At 40.4% G+C, this 23,358-nt stretch overlaps 1 protein-coding gene across 2 annotated transcripts in view; it reads left to right on the plus strand.

The window, feature by feature from the left end:
• The window catches only part of MCF2L2 (MCF.2 cell line derived transforming sequence-like 2), a 261,195-nt gene that overhangs the window by 194,042 nt on the left and 43,795 nt on the right, over positions 1-23,358 (plus strand). For both annotated transcript variants that reach the window (XM_053903603.1, XM_019463281.2), the window contains 6 exons: positions 2,254-2,320; positions 10,093-10,208; positions 11,373-11,442; positions 16,075-16,167; positions 17,172-17,264; positions 20,857-20,928. In XM_053903603.1, coding sequence (XP_053759578.1) covers positions 2,254-2,320; positions 10,093-10,208; positions 11,373-11,442; positions 16,075-16,167; positions 17,172-17,264; positions 20,857-20,928 — 511 coding nt within the window. The remainder of the gene's footprint in view (positions 1-2,253; positions 2,321-10,092; positions 10,209-11,372; positions 11,443-16,074; positions 16,168-17,171; positions 17,265-20,856; positions 20,929-23,358) is intronic.

A 23,358-nucleotide genomic window follows, 5' to 3' on the forward strand; every position in this document is an offset into this window, starting at 1 on the left:
TTTGTTCATTTGTTTTGTTTCTTAAATTCTACATATGAGTGAGATCATATGGTATTTGTCTTTCTCTGACTGACTTGTTTCACTTAGCATTATAACTCTAGATCCATCCACGTTGTTGCAAATGGCAAGATTTCATTCTTTGTTATGGCTGAGTAATATTCCATTGTGTATATATCCATCTATCAATGGACGCTTGGGCTGCTTCCATAATTTGGCTATTGTAAATAATGCCGCTATAACATAGGGGTGCATATATTTTTGAATTAGTGTTTTCATATTCTTTAGGTAAATACCCAGTAGTGGGATTACTGGATCATATGGTAGTTCTATTTTTAATTTTTTGAGGAAACTCCACACTGGTTTTCACAGTGGCTGCACCAGTTTGCATTTCTATCAACAGTGCACAAGGGCTCCTTTTTCTTCACATCTTCACCAACACTTGTTTCTTGTCTTTTTTATTTTAGCCATTCTGGCAGGTGTGAGGTGATACCTTATTGTACTTTTGATTTGTATTTCCCTGATTATCGATGAGTGTTGTTGAGCATCTTTCCATGTGTCTGTTTTCCATCTGTATGCCTTCTTTGGAGGAATGTTTGTTCATGTCTTCTGCCCATTTTTAATTGGATTATTTGTGTTTTTTGGTGTTGAGTTGTGTAAGTTCTTTATGTATTTTAGATACTAACCCTTTGTAGGATATGTCATTTGCAAACATCTTCTCCCATTCAGTAGGTTGCGTTTTAGTTCTGTTGATTGTTTTCTTTGCTATGCAGAAGGTTTTTATTTTGATATAGTCCCAGTGGTTTATTTTTGCTTTTATTTTCCTTGCCTCAGGAGACACATTTAGAAAAATGTTGCTATGGCTGATGTCAGAGATATTACTGGGATAGGCTACCTTTTAATAGATTAACCTACCAACAGTTCACAGGAAACCATAAATGTATATATTGTACACATGGTCACATGATCAAATGTATATATGGTACACATGATCACCTGTACAAACACTAACTCACTTGGAGGCCTGAAAGAAAGCCAAAAAAAGAAAGTGTCTGAGAAGAGAAAGAGAACAGTCTCTCTGGAGATAGATGTGGGGACTGGCCTCAGTCTTTCTATTAGTTTTCTATTGCTGCATAAAAAATGACCACAAACTTAGCAGCTCACAGTTTCCGGGGCCAAGAGGTCAGGCACAGCATGACTGGCTTTTTGCTCAGGTCCCACAGAGCTAAAACAGTTAGTCAGCTGTGCACAGTTTCCTCTTCTAAGTTGATGTGGTTGTGGCAGAATTCAGTTTCTTGTAACTGAGGGACCCAAGTCCCAGTTTCCTCACTGGTTATTAACTAGGGGCCACTCTTAGCTCCTAGAGGCAGCCTATGTTCCTTACCACATGGCCTCTTCCATCTCCACAGCCAGCCAAGGACAGCCTCCCTTGTGTTATATCTTTCTTATTCTTCTAGTCTTTCCGACTTCCAGACCCAGATCTGATGAGTTCATGAGAGTAGAAAAGCCCAGCCAGGTAATCTACCTATCTCAAGGTTAACTGGTTTGGAACAAAACAGAATGGCAAAGTCCCTTGACAGCAGCACCTAAATTAGTGTTCAGTTAATTAACTGGGAGGAGGTGTGTGTACACACAGAGTCAGGAAACTGGGATGAGCATTCTGCCCACCACAACCCCCACCTGCTTTCCTCAAGAGAAGCAGACAGAGGTCATGTCTGTTGGCTGAGGAAACCAATGCTACTGACACATTAGATGCCAGAGAAAGAGAACATAACTGGAATCCATCTAACCCCATGCACAACAAAGTCCACTCATGTGGGTCAAAGACCTTGATCTGAGCAATGAAACAGCAGAAAGCTACAGAGAAAATCTTGGAAATCACACATACAGTGTAGAGGTCAGGTAGGCTTTCCTGACCAAGGATCCAAACCTGGCATTTCTGACTCCACAATCTCTGCCTTCTTGACCCCCACATGATGGCTCACCAGAAGACAGGTCATTCATTGGCTATACAAGTGGGTTTACAGTCCTCTAGCCTTCCTTTTTCTTCTTATGCCAGTGTGATTAGAGTGTGGTTTTGTGAGATGCTGTCCTTGGGTGTCCTTGGGTGTCCAACAGAATAGAATGAAGTACCGCAATCTGAATAGGTAAGTCACTAAAGGGAACTGTATTGTTGAGAATATTAAGAATTCTAAAAAAACCTCTCTCCCCTCCCTCTCTTTCTCTTTCACATTCCCACCTGCTGCTGTGATCCAGACGCATTATACGTGACTTGCTTGAGACCGAAGAGATTTATATAAAAGAAATTAAGAGCATAATTGATGTAAGTAGATTGGGGTAGGAGACATTAAGCATGTATTCAAACTAGAGAAGTTCTGTTGCACAAAGAGACTTAAGGTAGTTGCCACATGTCTCTAGCATCCCCACTGAGGGGACAGGTCTTACACTATCACAAGTATCTTTCCAATAGAGATAAGAACATTCGTTTGACTATTGATCCATTTAGCCAAATAACTTACAAGGGACTGTGACAATTCATATGATTCTAGCAGTGCCCAATAGGTTCACCCTATGGTTGTCAACAATGAGCATGATAATTTGAATGTTTTTGATAATTTAATAAAGGGGAATTGTTTCAAGTAGCATTTTTTGCTTGAGAGTGAAAATTAGAATTTTCCTGTTTTCCTAAGGAAATAATTTTGAGAAAAAGATTATGTGTACAAAGTTATAATAGAATTTTTTAATAATAAAATATCAGAAGAAAAAATCGCCAATAAAATAGGGGGTGGTTAATAAATTCTGATATTTATGCTAAATGAAATATTATTCAGCAGTTACAAAATAATTATTTTGGAGGATCAGGCCAATATGGCGGAGAAGTAGGGGGATCCGTACTTCCCGCATCTCTCAAACAAAGAAGGGCTGAAGCCAAAGGACTTTGAACCCTGAGAGTCGGGGAGGAAAAGAGACTGAGTCTAACAGGGAGACACCGGAACAACCCCACAGGCTATAGGTGGGTGATTGCGAACTGGAGGAGATAAAATGGGGCCGCGTGGGGCCTTCTGCGAAGAGCCAAAGGGAAGCGAAAGAGTGGCTGGGGAAGTGTAGGACTGCATCTGGACAAGAGAAAAACCTCAGACCCAGACGGAGAGGGATCCCATCTCTAACTGCGGGGCTTTCTTCAGACTGGGGCTGGCTGCCCTGTTCGTGCACCTGGGGAGGAGGGGAGCTACCCCCGGGTTCAGTGGTAGGTCAGGGGCGCAGTCACAGTAGGAGAAAGCGGTCACCTCCTCGAAGTGCTGCAGCACAAGACAAAGCCTGCCTGCGTCTGCCACCCCCATGCTCAGTGGCTAGGTCAGGGGCGCAGTCCACAGTAGGAGAAAGCGACCCCTTCCCTGGAGTGCTGCAACATGGAACAAAAACAGCCAGGACCACATATCGGATGGCATAGAGAGGTGCTTCCCCAGTGCCAGGGCGCATGGAGTGGGAGTTTAAATCCCAGCCAATCACTGGGGCACGGGAATTGGTGGAGCGAGAAAGACTGCCCCGTCTGTGCCCATGGCACAGTGAGGATGACTCCAACGGAGTCCACCGGGTCAGAGGGGGGGGGGGGGGGGGGGCGTAGCCATTTTTCTCCCCACCACCAAGGTGAGGCCTCAGAGATGGGTCCATGGGGCTCCCCGTGGAGGCGGGACCTGCCTATACCAAACCACGCCCCTCCACGCGGGGTAAGTGTGTGTCTACTGGAGCAGCATAGACACTGAGGAACCAGACCGACCAGTCTTCCAGACCAGTGCTTCTACATTACCTGGATTAATTCTAGGACAATTCTTATTATTTAGATACATTCTACCTTCCTTTTCTCCTTATCTCTTTCCTCCTCTAGGCCGGTTACTCTGGTTCTTGGTTTGTTTAAGCAGACATATTTAATCCATTCTCTTGATACATGTTCTACACCTCCTTCTTTACTTTCCTTTCTCTCTCTCTCTCTGGAATACTCAAGCTGTATAGTTTCTCTGTCTACATAACTTTATCATCGTTTCTCCCCCCCCCCCCCCCTTCTTTATTTTCCTTTCTCTCTCTCTGGATTAAGCCATTTAGTCTCTCTGCCTGCTCAATGTTTATTTTTTCTTTTCCCCACCCCTGTCATTTCTCTCTTTGTATGTGCTCTTCCATCAGCACCGCCTCCACCCTATTCTTTACTTATAGTTGGTGTTTTTGGTTTTTTGCTTTTGGATTGTTTGTTTGTTTTATTTGTCTGTTTGTGTGTTTTTGTTTGCTGTTTGTTTGTTTGTTTGTTTTCCTTTCCAGGGCTACTTCAAGGAACAAATCAAAGCACACCTGGGAGGGTCCAAAACATCACTACAAGTAGGGAAATAAAATAACCAAAGTCACAATAACGGAGAGCAAGTAACACCCTCCAAAAAAACACCTCCTGAAGGGCCAGACCCTGTATGGTGTATGGCCCCCCTTTAATATAGCAGTGCTCACAGGTGCAGAGCACGTAACAAGCTTTTAAAACTCATAAGGGACAGAAAATTAGCCAAACTGATGACATGGAAGAATTCTCCTTAAGAGAAATTCCAGGAAGAAGTGACAGCTAAAGAATTGATCAAATCAGATATAAGCAATATAACTGAACAAGAATTTAGGATAATAGTCATAAAATTAATTGCTGGGATTCAAAAAGGCATAGAAGACAGCAGAGAATCTATTGCTGCAGAGATCAAGGAACTAAAAAATAGTCATGATGAATTTAAAAATGCAATAAGTGAGATGCAAGATAAAATGGAGGTGGCCACAGCATAGATTGAAGAGGCAAAGGGGAGAATAGGTGAATTAGAAGATAAAATTATGGAAAAAGAGGAAACTGAGAAAAAGAGAGATTAAAAAATCCAGGATCATGAGGGGAGAATTAGGGAACTAAGTGATGCAATCAAATGGAACAATATCTGTATCATAGGAATTCCAGAAGAAGAAGAAGAGAGAGAGGAAGGGGCTGAAGGTGTACTTGAACAAATCATAGCTGACAACTTCCCCAATCTGGGGAAGGAAACAGACATTGAAACGGAAGAGGCACAGAGAACTCCCTTCAGACATAACTTGAATCAATCTTCTGCATGACATATCATAGTGAAACTGGCAAAATACAAGAATAAAGAGAGAATTCTGAAAGCAGCTAGAGATAAACAGGACTTAACATGCAAAGGTAGACACGTAAGGGTAGTAGCAGACCTATCTACTGAAACTTGGCAGTCCAGAAAGGAATGGCAGGAAATCTTCAATGTGATGAACAGAAAAAATATGCAGCTGAGAATCCTTTATCCAGCAAGTCTGTCATTCAGAATAGAAGGAGAGATAAAGGTCTTCCCAAACAAACAAAAGCTAAAGGAATTCATCACCACTAAACCAGCCCTACAAGAGATCCTAAGGGGGATTCTGTGAGTGAAATGTTGCAAGGACCACAAAGTACCAGAGACATCACTACAAGCATGAAACCTACAGACATCACAATGACTCCAAACCCATATCTTTCAATAATAACACTGAATGTAAATGGACTAAACGTTCTAATCAAAAGACATAGGGTAACAGAATGGATAAAAAGACAAGATCCATCTATTTGCTGTCTAAAAGAAACCCATTTTAGACCTGAGAACACCTTCAGATTGAAAGTGAGGGGATGGAGAGCTATCTATCATGCTACTGGAAGTCAAAAGAAAGCTGGAGTAGCCATACTTATTTCAGACAAACTAGACTTTAAATTAAAGGTTGTAACAAGAGATGAAGAAGGGCATTATATAATAATTACAGAGTCTATCCATCAGGAAGAGCTAACAATTATGAATGTTTATGCACCGAATTCAGAAGCACCGAAATATATAAAACAATTAATCTCAAACATAAGCAGTCTTATTGGTAAGAATGTGGTAATTACAGGGGACTTTAATACTCCACTTACAACAATGGACAGATCATCTAGACAGAAAGTCATTAAAGAAACTATGGCCCTGAATGATACACTGGACCAGATGGACTTGACAGATACATTTAGAACTATACATCCTGAAACAGCAGAATTTACTTTCTTCTTGAGTGCACGTGGAACGTTCTCCAAGATAGATCACATACTGAGTCACAAAACAGCCCTCAATAAATATAAAAGAATTGAGGCCATACCATACACACTTTCAGATCACACTGCTATGAAACTTGAAATCAACCACAGGAAAAAGTCTGGAAAACCTCCAGAAGCATGGAGGTTAAAGAAAAGCCTCCTAAGAACAAATGGGTCAACCAGACAATTAGAGAAGATATTAAAAAATATATGGAAACAAACGAAAATGAAAACACCACAATCCAAACCCGCTGGAATGCAGCAAAGTCAGTCCTAAGAGTAAAATTCATTGCAATCCAGGCCTATCTCAAGAAACAAGAAAAATCCCAAATACGAAATCTAACAGCACACATAAAGGAACTAGAAGCAGAACAGCAAAGACACCCCAAGCCCAGCAGAAGAAGAGAAATAATAAAGATCAGAGCAGAAATAAACAATATAGAATCCAAAAAAAAAAAAAAAAGTAGAACAGATCAATGAAACTAAGAGTTGTTTTTTTGAAAAAATAAACAAAATTGATAAACTTCTAGCCAGGCTTCTCAAAAAGAAAAGAGACAGGACTCAAGTAGATACAATCACGAATGAAAATGGATTTATCACAACCAATCACTCAGAAATACAAGCAATTAGCAGGGAATACTATGAAAAATTATATGCCAGCAAATTGGACAACCTGGAAGAAATGGACAAATTCCTAGACATCCACACACTACCAAAACTCAAATGGGAAGAGATAGGAAATTTGAACAGACCCATAACTAGTGTAGAAATTGAATCAGTTATCAAAAATCTCAAAAATGAGAGTTCTGGACCAGATGGCTTCCCCGGGGAATTCTACCAGACATTTAAAGCAGAGTTAATACCGATTCTTCTCAAGCTGTTCCAAAAAATAGAAATGGAAGGAAAACTTCCAGACTCATTCTATGAAGCCAGCATTACTTTGATTCCCAAACCAGACAGACACCCAGGCAAAAAAGAGAACTACAGGCCTGATGACTATGAATGCAAAAATTCTCAACAAGATACTAGCAAATTGAATTCAACAGCATAAAAAGAATTATTCACCACGATCAAGTGGGATTCATTCCTGGGCTGCAGGATTTGTTCAATATTCACAAATCAATCAATGTGATACATCACATTAATAAAAGGAAGGCTAAGAACCAAATGATCTTGTCAATAGATGCAGAAAAAGCATTTGACAAAATTCAGCATCCTTTCTTAATAAAAGCCCTCGAGAAAGTAGGGATAGAAGGAACATACTTAAACATCATAAAAGCCATTTATGAAAAGCCCACAGATAATATCATCCTCAATGGGGAAAAACTGAGAGCTTTCCCCCTGAGATCAGGAACACGACAGGGATGTCCACTCTCACTGCTGTTGTTTAACATAGTGTTGGAAGTTCTAGCATCAGCAATCAAACAACAAAAGGAAATCGAAAGCGTCAAAATTGGCAAAGATGAAGTCAAGCTTTCACTTTTTGCAGATGACATGATATTATATGGAAAATCTGATAGACTCCACCAAAAGTCTGCTAGAACTGATACATGAATTCAGCAAAGTCACAGGATACAAATTTAATGTACAGAAATCAGTTGCATTCTTATACACTAATAATGAAGCAACAGAAAGACAAATAAAGAAACTGATCCCATTCACAATTGCACCAAGAATCATAAAATACCTAGGAATAAACCTAACCAAAGATGTAAAAGATCTGTATGCTGAAAACTATAGAACACTTATGAAAGAAATTGAAGAAGATACAAAGAAATGGAAAAACATTCCATGCTCATGGATTGGAAGAATAAATATTGTTAAAATGTCAATACTACCCAAAACAATCTACACATTCAATGCAATCCCAATTAAAATTGCACTAGCATTCGTCTCAAAGCTAGAACAAACAATCCTAAAATTTGTAAGGAACCACAAAAGACCCAGAATAACCAAAGTAATGTTGAAAAAGAAAACCAAAGTGGGAGGCATCACAATCCCACACTTTAGCCTCTACTACAAAGCTGTAATCATCAAGACAGTATGGTATTGGCCCCAAAACAGACACATAGACCAATGAAATAGAATAGACGACCCAGAATTGGACTCACAAATATACGGCCAACTAATCTTTGACAAAGCTAGAAATAGTATCCAATGGAAAAAAGACAGTCTCTTTAGCAAATGGTGCTGGGAGAACGGGACAGCAACGTGCAGAAGAATGAAACTAGATCCCTTTGCTACACCATACACAAAAATAAACCCAAAATGGACGAAAGACCTGAATGTGAGACAGGAAACCATCAAAGCTCTAGAGGAGAAAACAGGAAAAAGTTCCTGTTTGACCTACGCCACAGCAATTTCTTGCTCAACACGTCTCCAAAGGCAATGTAATTAAAAGCAAAAATGAACTATTGGGATCTCATCAAGATAAAAAGCTTCTGCACTAAAAACAACAAAACTAAAAGGCAACTGGTGGAATGGAAAAAGATATTTATAAATGACATATCAGATAAAGGGTTAGTATCCAAAATCTATAAAGAACTTACCAAAACACCCAGAAAAACAAATAATACAGTGAAGAAATGGGCAGAAGACATGGAGCGACAGTTTTCCAAAGAAGACATCCAGATGGCCAACAGACACATGAAAAGATGCTCAATGACACTCATCATCAGGGAAATACAAATCAAAACCACACTGAGATACCACCTCACACCAGTCAGAGTGGCTAAAATTAACAAATCACAAGACTATAGATGCTGGCGAGGGTGTGGAGAAATGGGAACCCTCTTGCACTGTTGTTGGGAATGCAAACTAGTGCAGTCACTCTGGAAAACAGTGTGGAGGTTCCTCAAAAAATTAAAAATAGAACTACCCTATGACCCAGCAATAGCACTGGTAGGAATTTACCCAAGGGATATAGGAGTGCTGATGCATAGGGGCAATTGTACCCCAATGTTTATAGCAGCACTTTCAACAATAGCCAAATTGTGGAAAGACCCTAAATGTCCATTAACTGATGAATGGATAAAGAAGATGTGATTTATATATACAATGGAATACTACTTGACAATTAGAAAGAATGAAATCTGGCCATTTGCAGCAACGTAGATGGAACTGGAGGGTATTATGCTAAGTGAAATAAGTCAGCCAGAGAAAGACAGATACCATATGTTTTCACTCATGTGGATCTTGAGAAGCTTAACAGAAGACCTTGGGGAGCAGAAGGGAGGAAAAACTCACAGAGATAGAGGGAGGCAAACCATTAGAGACTCTTGAGTACAGAGAATAAACTGAGGGTTGATGGGGGGTGGGGGAAAGGGGAAAGTGGGCGATGGGCATTGAAGAGGGCACTTGTTGGGATGAGCACTGGGTGTTGTATGGAAACTGATTTAACAATAAATTATATTTAAAAAATAATTATTTTGAATAAATATAGCAACATTGAAAAATGCTTATAAAAGTAAAAACAATATATGTAGAATTTTACAAGCTTAGCCCAAAATGCATGTGGAAAAACAGAATATGAATTACATGTGATTACTGTGATTACAGCCATATAAAATAAGCTTTTAAAAAGTTATGAAGGAAATATAATAAAACAATAGTAATTGTGTTTGGTTGTAAAATGATGGGTAAGTCTTTGGCTTTCACACTTGACTTGTATAACATAAACATTTTAAAAATACATTTTTTTTCTTTCTATAAATTGCCGTTTTATTATCATTGCCATTTAACCATCTTCTGAAGATGGACGCACGAAGGACATAATATCAAAAGAAAGCATTTGATGGAATGGGTTTCAGGAGATAACTGTCAATCAAGATGAGTCAAGAGCAACAAAGCCTGGAAAACAGCATTTTTCTAAACACCATATTTCCTAATTGTTAGGGTTTTGGTCCCTGGAGTAGCTAATTCAGATCATCTCTCATATGTTCCTACCTGTAAAACCTACCTTGTTTCCACCTCTGCAGGGATATATCACTCCAATGGATTTTATTTGGCTGAAGCATCTGATTCCAGATGTTCTTCAGAATAACAAGGAGCTTCTCTTTGGGAATATTAGAGAACTTTATGAATTTCACAACAGGTATATAATAATTTATATTATCAGGAAAAATGGAAAGTAGAAGAACAATGGAAATCAGACTGATGGAATTTGGAGATGAACATGCTTAGACATTGTTAGGCTTAAGCAAGTAGTTCAGAGTCCGTGGATTTGGTTGGGGTGGGATGGGATGAGAGGGAGGGAAGAAGTGCCACAGATCTCTGAGGGAGAAGGGGAAAGGCACCAATGGAGCATGTACCAGGTGTCAGGCATTAAGGTAATATTTTTTGTATGTTCCTTTGCTTATTTATCTATTCATGCATCAGCATTTTATTGTGGACCTGTACTATGTCAGGCACTGTGTTCAGCATTGGGAATACAAAGATGAGCAGGACACACATCCACATACTTACTGTCATAGGGTAGTGCTGGGAGCTAGGGTGTTGGAAAATGCTAACTGGTTAAACAAGTTGTCCTTGTAGCCCAGGGCTGGTTGGGTGTTGAGTTTTAGAGAATTGGAGGAGGAAGGGACTTTAGAAATCATCTTCCCAGCCTTTCATTTCACAGATGATACTGCAGCTCGTTTCCTCTCTTTACTCAATACAGTAACCCCAAATCACACATGTAATTGATGGAAAAGGAAAAGACTGCTTGGTGAAGTGAACCACAGTTGCTTCTCAAACACGTCTCCTGTCCATTGGTCAGACACAAAAGTGAAATGGAAATCCCGTTTCTGCTACCTTCTCTGGAAAAGTTATTCAACCTCTATGTAACTCAGGTTTCATATTTATGAAACCCGACTTTGCAAGATTTGGTGGATGATTAAATGAGATATTGTTTATGAAGTACTTAGCTTATGCCTGACTTACTTGAAGCTCTCAGTGATATTAACAGTAGCAGCGGCAACAGCAGAAGTTCTTATTAATGTTATTATCATGTAGCAGGGAGCATCATTGCATCTTGTCTATCTATAGCTAGTGCTTAGAATGATCAGGACAGCTGTAGGTAGTTTCAAGGAATCCTAGTAATGTCACAGAATGTTTTTTCTCCCAAATCGGTGTGTTGAAAATGAGTCAAGAGCAACAAAGCCTGGAAAACAGCATTTTTCTAAAGACCTCTTAAAACCTTATATGATTTTACTTTTAAAAAGTTTTAACCTTATACATGTAAAAAAATTAAAACATTATTATACTTTTCTTTCCCTAGGACTTTTCTAAAAGAATTGGAAAAGTGCACCGAAAACCCTGCACTTCTGGCGCGTTGCTTTCTCAAGAGAGTAAGTCTGTGCTCCCAGTAAGTCGAAACAACCATGTGATTAAAGTTAACCCTTAATTTTCTGTGTATGAGGCAAGGGCAAATGGAAATATCAATGGTCTAAAGAGTTACACATGCCTTTTGAGTGCAAAGCAGGAGTCGGATGAGTCCAGTTTGACTAAGCTCATATGACAGGTGGGAGCAACTTACAAGCTTGGCCTCCTGTAAAGCCTGGTGACACGGAAGACTGCCCCCCACCCCACCCCCTGCAAAGCAGATGATCCTGCTCTGAATGACTGAGCTGTTTTCAAACAAGAATCACACAGCAGGTTTAAATTCCTCACTAAAGTTGCATTAACACTCTCAAGAGAAGTACTGATGCTAAACTAAAAGTCTCAAAAAATGTATTTTCTTCCATTTTATTTATTTATTTGTTTGTTTACTTATTTATACAACATAGAGGATATACTTAGCACCCAGTTTATGATTTCCTGTCCTACAACACCATACTTCTGATTATTTCCCCTTCCCTGCTGCCACACCTCTTCCCTTTTGCCCTCTCTGCACCCTTCCTTTGGGCAGTGAATAGGCTGTTTCGTCCAGTGGTACTCTGTAAGCTGTCACAGAGAAATGTATTGCCGAGTACCACTCCCCACCAAGTACTTTCTTCCCTTGGGAGGACTATGCAGATGATCCTCACGCCCTGAACTCTCAAAGTCTCCCATTTCTTCTCTCTCTCTCAGCCAGCCCTTCTTTTCATTCCCTTCCTTCCTTTTCTTTTTGTGAGCCTGACACAACAGCTCAAACAGCTTAAAAAATTTTAAACAATCCAAATTATGGCTGATAAGTCTAAGATCAGTACTTGTGATAAACTGACAGCAAGAAAATAAAAATCCCCAGGTTTCAAGGCCTTTGACATAATGGAGAGGCAGAGCCTTCAACCTTCAGCATTCCTAATGGCTTAGAAGGACCTTTCTTGGCCCGGTATCAGCTTTCCACCACAGCCTCATCATAGGCTTTTCATCAAGTGCCAGAATTCAAGATACACTAAAAATGATTTTGTATTCAATCTGATTAATTTCCTTTTTGAGTTACTTTTATAGCATTATTAGTGTTTTATACTGTTTTGCAATTTTGTATTCATCAAACCACCAATGTGAAATCTAGTTTCATAGTTTAGAAATATTTTATAATTGCTTATGTCATTATTGCAAAGACTTGTTTAAATTGTTGAATGAGAAAAGGCCAGAACCCTGTGGGGAGAAAGTGGATATTATTTTAAAAACTGTCCAAGTATAATGAAATGGTCAGGGAATTGCTGACAAAACATCTTTTCCTAAAAGAATTCCTCACCTAAAGTTTTGCAAAGCTTTCTATAGTCCTCCATTTTGGGAGAAACCTCAGAAATTATTCCATCCAGACCTGCATTTAAATGCTGCATATAATCCTAATGATTTATGATGTTGGAGACAGAATATAGGTAATAAATTCTTCCCAAGCACAAAGTTATTAGTCTGGGACAAATGGAGTAATTAAAAACCATGACCACCTATTCTTTGAGGCTCCTTGAGGGAATTGGCTACTGCTATGTATTTGTTAGCTAATAAGATGGGCCCCTCAACCATTATGTACCACAACAGTTGACCTTTTCTTAGTAGCATTTGCAGAATTCTGTGGAGATGAGTTTTGAAATATTGCTCTGTCCAAGTGTTTTAATCAGACTCTATAGCTTGCAGAATCCAGGAAGATCTTGCCCCAGAGGCCAAGCTCTATGTAGAATAACATTTGTCAGTAGTTTACTTTGAGTTCCATTTGCTCTGAGATCTGACATGGCACAAAAGAGCATGCTTTCAGACATGGCTGAAAGAGCACTGAGGTGGGAGTCAGGAATGTAACTTGTCTAAGTTGAGCCACTTGCTATCTGCATGACCTCACATTAAATCCCTTCAACCCTTGGAGTCTCACTTTCCTTCTCCATACAATAAGCTTAATCATACCAATATGTAAAGTTGTTGTGGAGATCTAATACAATAGTGTATGCAGAAGGGTTCTACAAAGTACAAAGTGCTTTGTCAATAGCTACCATTTATTGGGTATCCTGTATGTTATATTGGGCATTTGCTGAGAAGTTTTAATACATCATCTCATTTAATCTCACAGCAATCATAGTTGACTATTGTCATAAACCCATTTAATACATGAGAAAACTGAAGTATAGGAAGGTTAAGTCACTGAACTTGGGCCATTTGGTTTGTAAGTGACAAAGCCAAGAACTTAATCTGGACACTCCACCACCAGAGGCTCTGTCCTAATGCATAAACAATCATGTGTGAATATGAATTTTTGGTAGCAATTTTTTTTAGCCTCCTGATTTATTCTATAAGAAGGTGAGGGTAATCAGGCACTTTCTTATGCTGCTGGTTAGTGTATATCCTTTCTTTAAGGAATTTTGGATTGAAGAGCAAATTTAGGTCAACAGTTGTGTTTTGGTGTTTGAAGGCTTATAATGTTCTGCATTGCTCAAAGTGCAGACATAGTACACAGACATAGGAACACAGGTTTCTGCTCAGCATCCATCAGGAGAACCATTTGCCTCTGTTACTGGGAAAGTTTGGGGAAAGGTGGCTGACTGTGGAGGTTGTTTTACTGAGTGGGGGGCTGGACCTCCAAAATCTCCTCCAGCTTTTAAGAATCCTCTAGTAGTTGGGGCACCTGGGTGGCTCAGTCAGTTAAGCCTCCAACTTTGGCTCAGGTCATGATCTCGCAGTCTGTGGGTTCGAGCTCATCATTGGACTCTGTGCTGACAGCTCAGAGCCTGGAGCCTACTTTGGATTCTGTGTCTCCCTCTCTTTCTGCCCCTCCTCTGCTCATTCTCTGTCTCTCTCTCTCTCTCTCTCTCTCTCTCTCAAAAATAAATAAACCTTAAAAAAAATTTTAAAAAAGAATCCTTTTGTGGTTAGTGTTGAAAGCAGTGAAACCTTGAATTGTTTTAGGTGCTAAAGGCCAGTGTTTTGTGCTCTGACGGACCCAATGTGGGTGAGATGCCTTTATCACTTTGTAGTATTTTATAAGCCTGGCTTTTGGTATGGCACGAATGTTTCCCATGTGTAGGTTGCTCTGCTCTGGAAGCCGTGCCTGGCTTATCAATGGCACTTGGTAGATAGTTCTCAAGTGAATAAATAATGAACATATTGTTAAGCTCGGAGTTATTATTTTAGTTCCTTAACCTGTCTGAACAACATTTCCTCAGGGGTCATCTCCCTTCCATACACACACGCATGTAGTTTTTCCCGGAGAGAGTAGCAAAGGACAGAGTTGCTGAAGTTCTTGGAGTGAAGTGAAATGACCACTTACAATCCATCAGGAGAGGAGGAGAACTACAGAAACAGAAAGCATTCACTACAGCAGTGTGTTTGGAAGTAGAATAGACCTTGGGGTGCCTGGGTGGCTCAGTCATTTGAACATCTGTCTGACTCTTGGTTTCAGTTCATTCAGGTCATGATCTCACAGTTGGTGAGTTCGAGCCCCACATCGAGCTCTGCACTGACAGTGCAGAGCCTGCTTGGGATTCTTTCTCTCTCTCCCTCTCTCTGTCTGCCCCTTCCCCACTCACTCTCTGTCTCTCTATCAAAATATATAAATAAACTTTAGAAGAAGAAGGAGACAGAGAAGGAGAAGGAGAAGGAGAAGAAGAATAGACCTAGCTAAAGCTGTGAGGGAAGAAATAACCTGTGTCCACATGAGGGACATCAAGAGTTGACCTGAGAAGCATAGGGACACAGAAGTCCATGAGGATGCAGCCACATGGGCTTCTCTAACCAGAGTGGCACAGGCTTTATGACAAGTGCAGCTGCTCTGGGCCAGGTCCTACTGATGGAGTGGATGGAGCTGGCAAGCTGACTCCTTTCTATCTGGGCAACCTTTCTATCTGGGCTGTTGATAGGTATGTGCCCATCTCTCATGGCCTTTGAGGCAAAAAGAAATAGGCCACACAGCACTTGGAATCTTTCATCTCTAGCCTTAGGATAGTCGTGTAATTTTTCCCATCTTGGAGTCTGGTGCTATAGGTGGAAGGTGATGTCTGAGGCAGAGCCTGCTCCTCTGAGAATTGCCCAAAGGACTTAGATCTATGTTGCTGTGTCCAAACTGCCATGTTTTCCTTTTGGGGTGTTTGTACCTTTTGGCTGTCTCTTGGGGTTTTTCCCCCCTAGGTTTGGCTCATGATGATCATAATAGGAAGACAGGGAGAGAGAAAGATGGGGCCATCAGCTACTGGCACCTTTTCTGTCAATTTTGTCCCTCACTGCAGAGCTATTCTGGGGGAACAGTGATGTCCTGGGTAAAGAGCAGAGGAGGAAGGATGGAGATGAAAAACCTATCCCGGTTTATGAATTAACTGATTTACCAGAGTCCTGTAGTTGGTCCCACAGCACCCTGTTCATGTCCGTGCTTAGTACTTGTGGCTGTTTAGAGCCCTCTGTTTGCCCTCCCATCACACAGTCACCCCAACATAAGGTTATCACACACCCCCAGTTCCTCACACCATGAAAATACTCAGGCTTGTTGAATATTCGAATGAATAAACAGTATCATCCTATTCTCTTCCTGAAAAATGCCACCTGATTAATTTGTTCCAATGCTTTTCCTCTTCCAGAAAGAAGATCTTCAAATGTATTTTAAATACCATAAGAATCTGCCCCGAGCTAGGGCAATCTGGCAAGAATGTCAAGACTGCGCCTTCTTTGGGGTAATGTTGAGACCACAAAGTCTCCCACAAATTGCTTTCCCTGAGCAATGTTTGCATGCGCCAAGTATTTAAAGAAATCAGAAGTATGAACAAGGCAGGGGAATTTGGCATTTGAATTTATATTTATTAAAAGTCTCTCCTATTTTGAAATTCTGTGTTGGAAGTTTTGATGCTGCCTTGGGTCTCTATGGGACAGGCCTGTGAGGAGCAGCTGTAGCCTGGTGAGCAAACCAGAGCCCTCTTGTAGGATGGGGAATTGATTGATTGATTGATTGATTCATTCATTCATTCATTCATAAATATCACTTACTGTCAGGTTAGCTAACATACAGTGTATATAGTGTGCTTTTGGTTTCAGAAGTAGATTCCCGTGATTCATCGCTTACATACAACACCCAGTGCTCATCCCAAGGGCCCTCCTCAATGCCCATCACCCGTTTCCCCTTTCCGCCGGCCCTCACATCAACCCTCAGTTTGTTCTCTGTATTTAAGAGTCTCTTATGGTTTGCCTCCTCTCTGAAACTATTTTTTCCCCTTCCCTCCCCCCATGGTCTTCTGTTAGGTTTCTCAAATTAGGATGGGGAATTTTAAATGGGCTCCCTGGAATGATATTCATCAGTCATCACATAAGTCATCAAGTCTTCCAGACTCAAAATGAGCTGAATAGACAACATCACCCCCAACTCAAACACAGGCTGCATCTTTTTCAGGATTTGAAGTGCCCCACTGCGTTCTAACAGACTTGCTTTCTAAAAGAAATAAATGGTCCTGCTTCCCTAGTTGCATATACAATTACTAGCCAAGCCATCCTCTTTCCCCTTTCTCTCATTTTACATACTGTTCCTGAGGGATCCAACAACTCAATAGCTTTACAAAGCTGGTCAACACGGGTGTACCTCTTTTCCACAGGAGCCCGCTTTATTTCTTGTTTTCAAATGCTGCCGCTTTGTTCTCTCTGGGTGTTGTTTGTTTTGTTTCACATTGTTTCTGTTTGGCTTTTAAAGGTGTGCCAGCGCCAATTGGATCACAATATCCCTCTTTTTAAGTATCTTAGAGGACCAAGCCAGAGGCTTCTAAAATACCAGACGCTGTTAAAGGTAAAGTCAATGAGACAGTGCTTTCCTGTGCTGGGAAAACATGCACGTGCTGTGGTGCTCTTTTCCTTAGACATGTAGAGCTATGACTTTATCTTCCCAATGTGAAGATAGGTCTATCCTCCAGGCTTTTTCTGTCCTCCACGTCTAAAGCAGCACACCTCAGTGAGGAGTAAGACCAAAGAATCAGAGAGTTGAAAAGGACCTGGAAGCCTGGCTAATCCGACATGCAGCCCAAGGCATGAATCTCTAAGGAGGCTGCTTTGGGGCTGGAGAGGTTCTTGGGAGCAAAGGGTGAAAGGAGTCCCTCCACACTGCTGGCAGCTGAGAGGGTAGGGAGGCAGCCAGAGACTCTATTCTCATGTAAGATATCGGCAGGTAAGATATCGTCGGCTCCATTTTACAGATAAGGCAAGGAGCTTCAGAAAAGAGATGTGATTTTCCTCAAAGTCACAATTTTATGTACATTAAAGCAATGGAAGGGAGAAGGCAAAACCGGAGTCTTTTCTCTTTTTGCAACATCTACCTCCACCCCTAGATTAAGAGATCTTTCTCAAGAGCAACATAACAGAATGAATTTTGCTCTGCTGAACACCTAGGTGGTTCTCTGACATCAGCACACCTGCAGGAGAGGACTACCAAACACCCAAACAGGACAGAAGGAGCTGTCAGGCTGCCTCCCCATGTGTGAGCTGAGGGAAAGGTTCAGCCACTTCTCCATGTTGTGTTTTGAGTTAACCTTTATGAGCAGCTCTTGCCCAGTGGTTACCATCTCTTAAAAAAATACAAGCACCTGCTGTTTACTGGGTACCTTCCCATATAAATTTCTTATTTAATCCCCACAATCAGATGCACCAGAAAGTCTCTGGTGTATGAAGAAACTGAGGCTCAGGGAGGTTAAGCTCATTGCCTAACATTCTGCCCTCAGAAAAAGGTGCCCTTTTCGGTTTGCATCTGCAGCCTCAGCCGAGGCTGGACCAGCTATGCCGTCACCTGCTGTGGCATTACTGAACCTCTTCGGCCTTAGTTTTCTCCTGTGTGAGATACTGGAACCTCCTTCACAGGATTGGTGTGAGGGGCAAGTGGGTAATGCATGAAGAGAGCTCACTCAGTGCTGACCCCTGGGAAGCTTCCGGGAACACATAGCCATTGTTTTATACCCAGAGATGTCACACTGGTGTGGGAATGAGGGTGATGCCCACTGCCTCCCTCCACGAGTGGCATTTGTGAGTGTGTTTCAATAGTGTTCATTCAGGGCTTCACACTCCTGTAACCATCCCATCTTTACTGTCATCTAAGCTGGACAAGTCTTACCACTGAGCCCCGTGAGGAAGGAGCCAGACAAGTGGGGGTCCTCACCACCTCCGTCTGGGGGCATCGGGTACCGAGGTGCTCGAGTTTTCCCACAGAAGTGATGCTGAGACAATGATGAAGTTCTGTACCATAGCCGGAGGACCACAGGGCACAGTAATTAGAAACCCAGACTGAGGAGTTAGCCATGGTGGGTGTGGATCCAGCTCTGACGCTTCCAGACTGCTTGGACTCAGGCAAATTACTGAACCTCTCTCTGCCTCAAGTTCCTCAACTGTAACATGAAGGTAGTACTAGTACTTTCCTGGTATGTTTCTTGGGAGCATAAATGAGGTAGTCCAGGTGAAAAGTAATTAGAGAATTTTGTTACTTCATTTCACTGAGGAAATAAGAGACAGAATCACTGGAAAATATTCCTCGGGCGTCTGCGTGAAACCATGGGAGGTCACTCAAGGCAAACCAGTTTTTCCCATTCACTGCATGCTGGAAAAACAAGTTCAGACCACTGGGCTGCCTGTGAGGGAAGGAAGAACTTTCCAGTGTTCTCCACCCTGAGGGACAGAGCTCATTCTGAAAGTCCTACCATCAACTTCTTTAAGAACATGGATGTCTGACTGATCGTCTCATGGCTTAGAAAGGATCATGGGATCCTGGTCTGAGAAAGCTTTTCCCTAGTACAAAAATAAGGGAAAGAAATGATAGATTATACCATTAAAAATAGACACCTGAAAAATTGGGTAAAATATCATATAAGCAAGATAGATACATGACAGATGGTCAGCATGTCTAGTAATGAGTGCATAGAAGTTAATAATTTAAAAAAAAAGAACCAAAAAGAAATGATACCTATGAAATAATATCTTTCCTGAGATATTATGAAAATTAACAGTCAGAACAGAGTTTTGAGTACATAAGGTACATAATGTCTAATGAGTCATGGCAAACTGATTAAAAATATATTGTATATTAGCATATATTAAAAATAGATGCATTTAGGGACAACAGAAATTCACTTTTATTGAGCCCATGATTTATGTCAAATAGGCTATGTATGGAAACTATCAAATTTAATGTAGAGAATTTTTCTAGCCTAGATTTTAAGATATATATGATTTGGAAAATGGTACATTATTTATTTACAGTAAATTTTGCTTATTACAGGAAGAATGTTCTAGAATAGGTGGTTGTGCTGATTTCCTGTGTAATGCAAGTCATGCGATATTCATTTTTCTTCTTTTACAAAAATTAAATAGACTACTATTAGAAAAAAGAATTAATAGGGAGAGGTTAGTAAAAGGGTATAAACTTACAGCTTATGAGATGAATAAGGCTTGAGGATCTAATGTAAAACATTGTAACTGTAGTTGGTAACAGTGTATTATATAATTGCAATTTGCTAAAAGTAGAACTTAAATGTTCTTGCCAAAAAAGAAAAAAAGAGATAAATATGTGAGGTAATGGATGTGTTAATTAACAAGATGGAGGCAATCCTTTTACAATATATATGTGTACCAAATATATATACCATATATACTTTAACTTTATACTTTAAATACCTAACAGTTTTATATGTCAATTATACTTCCAAGTTGAAATAAAAAAGAAAATAATAAAAAAATGAACAGAGGACATAGGCAGTTTACAAAAGAATAAATGCTAATGGCAAACATGTTTTTGAAAGTTCTAACTCACCTGCTCTTTGAGAAATTCACATTAAAACAATGAGGTAGAATTTCTCTGTTGATTGAACTGACAACACTTTTTGATTAAATGTTAATACTCCATGTATGGTGGGGCTAATGAAGCAAGCTTTCATATATGACTGGTGGGAACATAGTCCTTCTGTAAAGAACTTGGAAATACGCATCAAAACTTTTAACATTGACGATTTCACTTCTAGGAATTTATCCTTAGGAAAAATGCACAAAGATTATTATTATAGTAAAAATTATTGAACCTAAATGTTTAATAGTAGGGAGATTAATTAATTATGATTTATCTACAGAATGCAACAGTCTGCAATTAAAAAACATGTTTACAAAAACATAATGTCATGGAAAAATGTTTGTGATATGTTAAGTGGGAAAAAATAGGCTCCAGAATAATGTTTCCAGTATGATTCTGGTTGTGGAAAGAACTCTGTGCCATTCTTTCGCCCTTACGTGTGACACACAAACTTACATACATCCTCTGTTGATTTGGCATTTGCTGGAGATTGTTGACATGGTAGATTTAGTTGGCATTTTGCTTTTTAATTTCCAATAAGGCTTTTGGGTTAATGCAGGGTCTGCTGGACTTTGAGACTCCTAAGGATTGGGAGATAGACCCAGGAGACCAGGAAGGAGGTTCGGCTAAGGTACTGTATATTAAATATTAGCTTATATAACTAACTGTCAATGGTATCTGTCTCTGGTTGGAAGGATTTATGGCAATTTTGTTTTTCTTGTTTATGATCTTTATTGTTTATATTTTCTAAAATAGTATATATCCTATAATTTATAGTCACAGAAAAAACAAAACAATTAAAGGCAATTTCAACCTGAGGTTTGTGACAGGACAAGTAGTAATACATTTTCTTTCCTTCACATAGAAATATTTTAACAGGAGGTGTGCCTGGGTGGCTCAGTTGGTCAAGCTTCAACTCTTGATTTCAGCTCGGATCATGATGTCAGGGTTGTGGGTTTGAGCCCCATTTTGGGCTCTGCATTACTGACAGTATGGAGCCTGCTTAGGATTCTGGCTCTCCCTCTCCCTGCCCCTCCCCCACTCACATTCCCTCTCTCTTAAAATAAATAAACTTAAAAAAATGTTTTAACAGGAATACGAAATTAAATGAATGTGTAAAATGCATACATAAAAGACTGGAAATAAATATGATAAAATCTCAGCTGTGGTTTTCCTGCATGGTAGGATTATGAGGGGCGCCTGGGTGGCTCAGTCGGTTGGGCATCCGACTTGGGCTCAGGTCATGATCTCGTGGTTCTCGGGTTCGAGCCCCGCATCGGGCTCCCTACTGACAGCTCAGGGCCTGGAGTCTGCTTTGTGGGTTCTGTCTCCCTCTCTCTCTGCCCCTGCCCAGCTCATACTCTCTCTCTCTCAAAAATAAATAAAACATTAAAAAAGAAGAAGAAGAGATGGGAGCCATACCACATACCACATTTCACAGGAAATTTGTGACTTACCAGTGGGGTTTCTTTTAAATTTCCTATAAAATATTCTGGTTTTAACAAGAAAAACACGAGGAGCAGTCATTTGTATGCCCTCCCTGCTCAGAATATATGGTAGGGACCCCTTCAAATTAAGAGAAGCTCAAGATACAGATAATAATTTTATAGCCTGGAGCAAGGGGAGCTAGCCTAAGTTAGTTTAGTAATATTTGTAAGGATATTTCTGAGCCCTATATTATGCAATGTAAAAGTAACTACCTGCTGTGTTTGTGGGAGGAGGGTTAGTGGGAAGGAGAGGGAATAGGAGCAGTTGAGTCACGAAAAGGAAGTTGAGGGGTTTTTTCCTGATGTTTATATATATATATATATATATATATATATATATATATATATATATATATATTTTAAAGGTTTATTCATTTTCAGAGACAGAGAGACAGAGCATGGGGGGCGGGGAGGGGCAGAGAGGGAGGGAAACACAGAATCTGAAGCAGGCTTCCAGGCTCTGAGCTGTCAGCACAGAGCTCAATGTGGGGCTGGAACCCACAAGCCGTGGGGTCATGACCATATATATATATATATATATATATATATATTTTTTTTTTTTTTTTGAAAGAGAAATCACAGGGGAGGGGCAAATAGAGAGGGAGACAGAGAATTCAAAGCAGGCTCTGTGCTGACAGCAGAGAGCACAAGGTGGGGGGCTCCAACTCACGAATTGCTCAAACTCATACACAGCGAGATCATGACTTTGTCTCAAGTCATTGATTGGTCTTGTCACTCAAATCCCTGATCCAAAGAAACTGATCCCCAGTGCTTAGGCAGAGATTAGGAAAATACACAAACCTTTGCTTACATCTTGCTGTAGAGGACAAAAAGAGGTGGGGCTATATGGGGGAGGGGAGCAGCAAAGAGCTGTCTGTCCTTTGTTGTAGAAATTGATGTGTTAGGAGTGCCTGGATGGCTCTGTTGGTGAAGCGTCTGACTCTTGATTTGGGCCCAGGGCATGATCTCTGGTGGTGGGATTCAGCCTGCATGTCAGGTTCTGTGCAGAGCCTGCTTGGGATTCCCTCTCTCTCTCTCCCTCTGCCCTTCCCATGCTCACTCTCTCTCTCTCAAAATAAATAAGTAAACTTTAAAAAAAAAAAAAAAAAAAAAGGAGAAATTGATGTTTTAAAAAAAATTTTTTTAATGTTTTTATTTATTTTTGAGACAGAAAGAGACAGAGCATGAGCAGGGGAGGGGCTGAGAGAGAGGGAGACACAGAATCCGAAGCAGCTCCAGGCTCTGAGCTGTCAGCACAGAGCCGGGTGCGGGGCTTGAACTCATGGACTGTGAGATCATGACCTGAGCCGAAGTCGGACGCTTAACCTACTGAGCCACCCAGGCACCCCAGAAATTGATGTGTTTAAAAACAAAAAGGAAGAAACCAAAATCTCTTTGTTGGTATTTACCAGATAACAGATAAATATGCTATGTAGGTAGCAGGGGAATAAAATACTGAAACTGTAAGCAAAAGACTTTCACACAGAAACAGTCATCTCTATTATGTCCTAAGTGTCACAGTAGTAATAATTGGAACATTGGTCTCTTGAATTAGTTACAATGTTTCCACTTAA

The sequence above is a fragment of the Panthera pardus genome, unplaced genomic scaffold, assembly GCF_024362965.1.
Source record: "Panthera pardus isolate Hobbes unplaced genomic scaffold, ASM2436296v1 HiC_scaffold_16, whole genome shotgun sequence".
In the NCBI taxonomy this organism is placed as follows: Eukaryota; Metazoa; Chordata; class Mammalia; order Carnivora; family Felidae; genus Panthera; species Panthera pardus.